This window comes from Rhagoletis pomonella, unplaced genomic scaffold, assembly GCF_013731165.1.
Source record: "Rhagoletis pomonella isolate Grant_MI unplaced genomic scaffold, Rhpom_1.0 Rhpom_scaffold_00004, whole genome shotgun sequence".
NCBI classification, from domain to species: domain Eukaryota; kingdom Metazoa; phylum Arthropoda; class Insecta; order Diptera; family Tephritidae; genus Rhagoletis; species Rhagoletis pomonella.
In genome coordinates, this window is record NW_023458558.1 from 11503889 (window position 1) to 11513110 (window position 9222).

General features: G+C 37.0%; 1 protein-coding gene across 1 annotated transcript; it reads right to left on the bottom strand.

Moving 5' to 3' along the window:
- Nucleotides 1-305: 305 nt before the first annotated feature.
- On the bottom strand, nucleotides 306-8683 carry LOC118737002 (transcription factor kayak-like). Its single transcript, XM_036467224.1, has 3 exons — nucleotides 7349-8683; nucleotides 3119-3413; nucleotides 306-3041 (listed from the first exon to the last, which is right to left on the bottom strand). Exons 1-3 carry the CDS (start codon nucleotides 8666-8668, stop codon nucleotides 1786-1788), a joined length of 2871 nt encoding a protein of 956 aa, XP_036323117.1. The 5' UTR covers nucleotides 8669-8683; the 3' UTR covers nucleotides 306-1785.
- Nucleotides 8684-9222: the final 539 nt, after the last annotated feature.

Genomic DNA, 9222 nt, shown 5'->3' on the forward strand with positions numbered 1-9222 from the left:
TACATATGTAAATATGTATTTAAATTTTTGTTTCATTAATATACTATGTACGAATAATTTCTCACTTTGATTTCACTCTTCTTTTTTTTAAGGTTTTACTTTAGGCGATTCCTGGAATTTTACATCTCTAAGTAAAGGCATGGTGAGCGAAAATTCTATATTATTTTTTGCTTCTTTTTTAAGGTTTCGTGTTGTGTTTCTTTAATTTTTACATTCTCATACCATATACATACGTACATATATATTTGACTTTTATATGCCGTTACAAAAAATACGAAGATTGCTTTTGAGTAGTTTTTTTTTTGTTATTTTAAAATAAGATAATTATAACAAAAGCAATGCATGCCAATACATATTTTGCATATTTAGATACTCTCAAATTGCTAATTTTTTAAATCTTCCTGGTGCCAAAACGCAAATACATATTTATGTATACACATGTACTCGTATATTTCAATAGAATATACATACAAAAATTCGCAAAAATTTTATTCTTTGTTGCTATAAAGGCCATTTCCAATTGTTCTGTTTAATTAAATTTGTCTGTGCGTGCACATACGGTCTTTCTGCCAATTTGTTTTGTTACTTTACAGAGTTCGGTTAATATTACAGTGAATTTGATTAAGCTAAATCAATGCATAAATTTTATAAATTGCATTTAACACACATACGTAATATTTTTTAAAATACTTTTTATAAAGTTTTTATTTCTTTTATTTTTTATTTATTAAAAATATCACAACGCCTTCTTAATGTCGTTAAACACAATTCCTTTAGTTTAACTTTATAGAAAAAAAACAAACAAACAAAAACAAAGAGTGCAGCTGAAATTTGTTAAGCGGGAATCAAAGAACAAAAAAGCGCAGATTATTCTACGCTTTGCAATACAAAATTTTATGATTTTCCATTGCGCGCAGAAATGAACTGAAATGATAAAATGCCCGAAAATACTCCAAAACAAGTGCTAAGATTTCTAAAAGTTGTACAGCAAAAATTATGAAATAATTGGCATTTTTTTTTAATAACCATCTAAAATAAAAAAAAAATAGTTATAAAATAAGTTTTAAGTAATAATACAATACATAATGATGCATAGACTAATGTTTTGCTACTTCCTCTCCGATTTCGCTCTCGTTCCTTCTTCGTTCCACATTTCTCCAGATTTTCATAAACTGTGTTCGCTTCTTTTTAACTAAGTTAAAAAATGGTTTTTTTTTTATAAAAATATTTTCGTTTTTTGTGAACAAAGTATAAAAGAAAACTTAACATTTTACATACAAGCAGTTTTAATGCCTTGCCTATAACTTCTTATAACTATTCGTCTACGCACAAAGGGTTTTACAAAAACTTTAGATTTTTTAAATTAAGAAAAAATCGCTTTTAAAACATTCGCATCGTGAAATCTGCTTTGAAACATACATATGTACATATGTATGTACGTCTGTCTGTATATGCCTACATATCGTTTATTACATATTTGCAACTGCTTCCCATTTTTATTGCGTCTTAGGTTGCGTATACGCATCGTCCGTCGCGCATTCAATACATTTTAAAGCATACTTCTTTGTGTTCTTGTTCTTGGACTGCTGGCTGTTCCGCTTTATAAACGTGTAAGCTTCACTAACACAATACCACAATACTCTTGGAAAAAATGTCATTATTCGACTGGCGCATTTCCCTTTCTCCTGCCCTTCTACCACGCCACGGCCCTTCACAACAACGCTTCAGCCGCCACCGACGACGCCAGCCTACGCCCATTTTCCTTCCTTTCTGTGCTCCTTATTGTTATAAGCTCACCAATTTCGATGGCTCACTTGTAGGTGTCTGCATTTCCAATGGATGTTTGTTTTGCGACGAGCAAGTCGGCACCAGTGGTCCCGAAACGGGTGTCAGGCCGGTGCCACCATCCATTAGCGAGTCGAAGTTGAACATGCCTGTTGATGGTGTTTGTATGGCGACACCATTGATGTCCGTTGGCGGACGCTCTGTATTTAAAGCGAGATTTTGTGCCTGATTGCGTAGGTTTGTGGGCAACGAGTTGGGACGCTGCTTGCTGCTACACAATAGTGGCCTATTCGGGGCAGCTAATGTGCCTGTTATAGCAATGCTGGTCGCAATGATGTTGTTGTTATTATTGTTGGCCATACTATTGCCTGCAACGAAACTGGCGAAACTCACTGGTGCCGACGTCACAATGGGTGTATTTAAGGATGCCGAGGCCGCAGCCAATGAAGCCGATAGTGTGGCTACATTCGGTAAAGGTGGCTGTACCATCGGATTATTGTCGGAGAGTAGCATGCGCTTGGGCGATGGTGGGCCGTCATGATCCAGGGACGAGTTTGAGTCGAGCGCACTATCCAAAGGTTCGTGCTTGATGTGCGGCACAATGTCTAAAATGATGGGCTTGAGATCGATGGGCGAACCACTGCGTCCCACAGACGATAGCGTCGTATCAACTCCAATGATATTGCTGTTACTGTCGTTGCTGTTACTATTCGCTGGCGCAATTAGGCCATCGTAGGTATGTACGCTCAATAGATCTTGTCGTATCTTCTGGCACGTCGGTCGATGCGCTTCCAAAATGAAGGCCAAACGGTTCTTGGTTACTTTAAGGCTCTCGACCTCCTTCTGCAGCGTTTCGCGAATACCCTCCAGACGGTCAACTTCTGTTTGCAATTCGTTTGTTTGGTCGACGCGACGTTTGCGACAACGTGCCGCAGCTAATTTGTTACGTTCACGACGTATGCGGCGCTTCTCCTCCTCTTCGGGTGACATATTGGTCGATTTGGCAGGTCGACGGCCGCCTTGGTTGCGACGTGTCGGTGCAGGCGTAACTGTGGCACTATTTGAGGTATGGACGTTGCTGCTGTTGGGCGAAGTTGTCAGCAACAGATTGCCGGCATGCTTGCCAGCTTCTGCTGCGATGGCGTTGTGCAAAAGAGTGAAATCATTTTTGGACGATGTATTTGAGGTAGCGAGTGAAGCGTTGCTAATACCGTTTAGGCCGTTTGGAAATGAGGTGCTGTCAGTGGCGGCGCTTGCTACAGAAAATAAGAGAGAGAAATTCAAGTTAGTTGGGAAATGTATGTAAAGATTATAGGGGCTTTCATGTGCTTACAAGTATCTGTTGTCGCCATTGAGTTTTCCTCATTCAACTGTGAATTGGTCCAGGACGCCTGTGAGTCGTCCGTATCCACATCGTTGTAGCTTTGCATGGCGCCGGTGAATACCGGACTTGTGGAATTCTGTATTGAACTGACGGGCGGCGGTATGAAACCGGCCTGACAGGGCGGGTTCGAATGATCGGTTGTCAGCTGTATGAATGTCTCCTCGATGCTGCGTAGGGTGGTGGGCGTCAACGTGGACGTGGTCAACGTGGGAACACCACTCTGTATGCCATCCATTGAAACGAGCTGCAATGAGAAAAGTAAAATTATTAGTGATTTGCATAAATAATGGATACAATTTATTACTAAATTAAAGATTATGCACAAAGCTCCTATACAAGTTTTTTACCGTAAAAAATATATATATTTCAAGGCACTACCCAACAGTGTTTCCTTGTAGCGTTGATGAAAAGGCTTAAGAGTTTTATAGGAAAGCTAAAATCTCTGGAATATTTCGGGAAAAACACAATTATAAACGCACATATTTTTATAGAATTATCGGCAATTTCGCCTTCCACAGAGAACTATAAACCCGTTGCATACAATTTAACATATTGGCTGTTTATGAGTTCCTATAGTTTTATGTGAAACAACAACAACTACAACTGGAAAAATATCTTTTAAAACCTGTATTTATGTACATACATACATATGTACATACATACGTGCCAACATACATATACATATATTCACACAAATGTACGTACATATGTACGTATGTATACTAGGGTGTCTCACCAAGAAAAATGCGCATTTTTCACCGGAATTGTAAAATTTAATGTATTCTAAGATTTCCGGAAAAAAAATTTTAAAATATACATATCTAAAAATCGAATTTTTCATAAACAAAATACGTTTTTAAAAATATTTTTTTCCAAAAAACAGGTCTGCACGGATATGTTTAAAAATTGTATCAAAATATTGAGAGTTTGAATCTTGTATTTATTTCGGTATTTAATTAAAAAATATTTTGGCGAAAATCTTAGAATAGTTAGAATAGAGTGTTATAACTCCGATCGCAACACAGTACCGAATTTTTTTGTATGGCGAGTGATGCACCCTAATCTACATTTAGGTATGCTTGTTTTTCGTCCTGTCACTAGCTTGATCGCTTCTTCCGGCGCCTGCTTTCCCCACTTTCTAGCATTTACCGCATCGAACTCTTTATTTTTGTTTTTTTTTATTGTGTCTATTTATTTATTTTTCATATTCCCAGAATTCGCACCAATTTTCTCTTGTGTTTAATTTATATTTCTCTACATTAATCTTTTATTCTCCACATTTTTCGCAGACTCTTTTCAACTTATAATTCTGTCAATTCACTTGGTCTGGCATTGTTTTTATTAATCTTTATCTTTTTGATTTTTACATTCGCCGCGGGTTGTTATTTTTAAAGATGAACTCGCAAAATTTGTGCCGTCTATTCGCTTAAAAGATCTTGGCAGCGATTGGTTGAGGAGGGCTGATCGCATCGCTGAGCGTTCATCTGGCTATTGTTTATTCCTTTCATGCTTTTCGCTATGTTCGCAAATTTAAATTTAATTAAAGTTAATTAAGTACAATGCGCAAACGTTTTACTAATTGACGTGCATGTGTGTAAGTATACATATATGTACATACGTATATGTATGTACTGTGATGAACAAAATTTAGTGAATCCATATACAACTTTTATTTACTTAATTTGAATTGCTATTCCCACTCAACTACGTTTTAGTTAAATTTTGCATATCAAATTGGGTACAAAAATTGCTCGACAACATGGCATTCCACTAAAAATTTGTTCGGCAGTTGCGAGTGGGGGTTGTCTCTGTCCAACCTGTTCTTTACTTCTGAATCGCTGATGTCAAACCGAAGTGGCAAGTTAGACGATAATTTTGTTATCAAAATGAGGCGTTGTTAGTGCGCCTGATGCCAAGCTCGATCTTTGAAGATATCTCGTAGCATGGCACTGCATAGATAAAGAGATTTTAAGCCGGTGGCATCATTTAAGCTTGCCCTTGGGAGAGTGATTAGCTTTCTACATATATCTCTTGCAGTTGTAATTTCCTATAAGTTGTTTAGTCTGCAGTAGCCGGCGTGAGTTTTGCCGAAGGATATTCTAAGCAGACGCTTCTCGGATAGTAAGTATTTCCATACACCGAGAAAACAGTTTAGTTAAGTAAATTACATACACTGAGACAAGCGTCAGCTAATCATATTTCTCTCGACACATAATTTGGTTATATTTACATGATTTGGTTATAATGACCAAATCTTGTGTTGAGCGAAATATGTTTAGCTTACTCTTTTCTCAATGTAGAAACGAAGGATTCTGATTCAAGCTGGCTAACTATTGCTTCCATTGCCAGCTAGTTAGCCTCCTAGTTACCCTCTATGGCTTTATGGTACAGGACTTATTTCAGTTACACAGTGTATTCGCCAAGGGTGTCAGCACCATATCTATATTTTCGTCATGTTTTTTTAGCACTTGTGGATCAGCTATTGTTGTGAGTTTAGAAAGAGACTTCGAAAATTGTCTATAGCCTGGTTATTAAACCTTTTTGCTAATCTTTGTATTTGTCAATTAGTAAAGGATACATTCCATAGACTTTAAATGGCACAATCATAATATAATCAGCATCATTGACCTAAATAATGAACATTAATTAATTTTCTACAAAAAGCGCGAAGTCGAATGTTTAACGACCATATATTCATCGGCGTAGCCAGAATGAAATTTAGGGGGGGGGGGGGGGGGGGCTCGATCCTATTAAGCTGGCATTTCAGGATACTATTTTATATATATATAAGGAAAATTTGAAAGTTAGGGGGGAGGCTCGAGCACCCCCCTGCCCCTACCTGGCTACGCCCATGCATATATTATATGTATGTACAAATAAAACATAGATTGAACCTTACAAAGGAGATCATAGCGGAACGAATATAATAAATAAAATACATGCAATGTCCACGAGTAGGTGTAGGTTTGTATGTATGTACATATGTATATACTGAAATGGATTCATCAGCATTGCATTCCGCATGTGACAAATTGAACGTACGCCAAGCAGTGAGCGAGTGACCGAAATGCAGTAGAGAGCACATGGGTATTTTATGAGTGGAAATAAAAATAAAAACAAAAAATCTACATATGTATATACTTGTACTAAATACCTACATAGAGACATAACAATTAAAAATTTTAGAAAAATACCTGTTCATGGACGATTTAGAAATAGAATAAATGGTGCAATAAAATAACAATTTATATCTAAATAAATTATACAACTACGCACATGCATATGTAGATGCAACATTGTTAGAAAATATAAAATTATGTGCATAAATAAGAACTCATATGCCTGCAGATATACTTTATTTATACAATACATATATGTATGTATGTAGGTAAAAGTATAGGTTTTGGGTAACGCGCCATTTTCTTTAATGATGATACGAGTATGCACCCTCTCGGAATTAAGCAGACAGCCTCAAAAATTTTGTTTGTTTGTGGAAAACAACAATAATTATCATTTTTGGCAGAAGTTATCGCTGCTAGCTATTTCGGAGATCACCACATGCCATCGGACTACTTTAAACGCCATTACTGGGAGGTGAACTAGCGGCTTAAAATTAATAGTTATTTTAAATTTTTACTTTTTCGATAATTTTGTCGATCGTTTTTTGTTGTTTTTTTGTTTGTTTAAATTTGTTCGATCACATTATAACCGTTATTTTCTGATTTAATTTTTTAATCGCATACGATTTAAATGTGTCATAAAAACGCCGTCTCCATCATAACGGTTAAAAATGATCGAAACAACATTAAAATCCAAAATAACGATTATTCTCCAGCGGAAAAATGAGTATACAAAATAACGATTTTGCAATGATTTAAAAATAAAAATCTTGATACCTAGTTAGTTCACAATTACTTGAGAGTAGCTGGAATCATCATGCAGAGTCGGACAACTACGACATCGCCATGTTAATAAAGTAAATTGCTTGAAAAAAATTTCAATCGCTTGTAGTTAATACAAAACGCTTATTAAAATGCTTCTAAAGTAGTTAATTTTCCGACAGGGTACGTATATATATATACATATATGTATGTACATTGCACGCCTGCCTGCTTGCCTATATAGCTATAGCTATGTATATACATATGTATGTATCTACATAAATATCTATCTATCTACCTGCTGCATAAAAAGCTCATTAGCCAGAAAATTTGCTATTTCGCAAGCATCCATCGAGAATCGACAATCGCTAGTAGCCACTGTGTCAACTGTGCTGACAAGGCCATCACCAACGGCGCTGCCACTGCCGCCACCGTCGCTGCTGCTATATTCGCCGCCATTGTTGAGCGCCGGTGATAGGTGTGGCGGCAGGGAGTTGCTGCTGCTGCCGCCAACCACTGTTCTTATTGGTATTTCATGTGATTGTTGCTGCAATTTTTGCTGTTGCCTTTCTAACAATGCGCGCTGTAGCTGTTGCAAATGCAATTGCTGCTGATTACTAAGCGCATTGCTGTGATTATTATTATTATTATTATTATTATTGCTATTATTGCCGATATATTGACGCTGTTGTGGTTGCTGTTGTTGCAAATGAAATTGTTGCTGTTGTTGTTGCAAAAGTTGCATGTATTCCTGCTGACTCAGTTGTTGCTGATTTCGTTCGAATTGACTATGTCGATTATTTGGATTTGGATTATTTGCGGCAAATGGCAAAAATGCTTGCTGTTGTTGCTGCATTTGGTGCTGGTGCAGTCGATTATTACTATTTGTTTCATTTAGCGCATTATTATTATTGCCATTCATGCCACTGCTGCTGCTGCTGCTGCTGGTAATAGTATTTTGATTATAAGCCGCATATTCACCTGCGTGCGTGTATTGCTGTGCTGATGACGTCGTCGCAAAGAAATTGCCATTGCAGACAGTATTCCCTGCAGGGCCAGCTGTATTATGATGTTGTTGTTGTTGTTGTTGTTGTTGCAATGCACTAAAATTGGCTGCAAATGTGGCGTTAGCCAATTGTTGTTGTTGTTGCTGCTGCTGCTGCTGCTGTAATTGCAGTTGTTTCTGTTGCTGCAGTGCCGCTGTGGTGGCTTGTTGTTGCTGCTGCAACAGCTGAATCTGCTGTTGACGCTGCATTGGTTGCTGTGTTTCTTGTTGTTGTGGTTGTTGTGTTGGTTGCTGGTAGCCAGCGTGCGTGGGTAGTTGCTGTTGTGGCGACATTTCTGGCGTTGGCAGCTGTTGTGGTGGAGGCGGTAAAATTATTTCTTGCTGTTGCTGCAGCAACTGTGGTTGTTGTTGTTGTTGGTTTTGATGTCGTTGGCGTGCTTGCTGTTGCTCGAAGCGGGAAGTGTACGGGCGTGGCGAATGCTGATGTAATGGATGCGTTGAGTGGCTAAGTTCTTGTTTTTCTAATTGCTGTTGTTGTTGCTGTGGTTTTTGCTGTTGTGCGTTGGTGGTGTGCTGGTACGCCGGGTACGGTTGATAATTATACTTTCTCATAAATATTTGTTTGCTTTTAACTTGCGCCGTTTTGCAGGAGGAAAAGTATTGAGTATTTAAAAAAAAAAAAACTTTAAAATTATTCTTATATCTGCTTGTTATTTACTTTTTTATTGCAAATACACAGCGCGAATTAGTTTATTTATTTATTAGCTAAGTTTGTATTTAAAGTTTTTTAAGCTGCTAAAAACTTTTGTTACAATGCTCCGGACTTGGTTTACCTCAGCTAGTTTGTGGGCGGATTTGTTAGTTATGTGCGTAGATAATCGATAAGTAGTGCACTTAACAGGTCTTCAACTCACTTAAATATAATGAATAGTAACTGTTTTTCTATATATTTATAATTGTAAAATGTCTTAATTCGTACAGTTTACTTTGTATATATATATATATATATATGTATGTAGTATAAACATATGTAAATAGTAGATAATAGCTTCTAATGACTAGCTTTAAGTCTTTGTTACACTTCTGGCAAAAAATATGCAGAAAGAAAAAACACTAAAGGTTTAAATTTGCACGCTGTTTTTCACAGTTTTCAAAATTGTCACAAG

Bases quoted from the DNA above. Each gene is read 5' to 3' on its own strand.
- LOC118737002 (XM_036467224.1), bottom strand. From the start codon at position 8,668: ATGAGAAAGTATAATTATCAACCGTACCCGGCGTACCAGCACACCACC. The intron at 3,414-7,348 runs GTAGATAGATAG...TTCTCATTGCAG, and splicing joins ATGAGCTTTTTATGCAGCAG to CTCGTTTCAATGGATGGCAT. The intron at 3,042-3,118 runs GTAAGCACATGA...TATTTTCTGTAG, and splicing joins AATGGCGACAACAGATACTT to CAAGCGCCGCCACTGACAGC.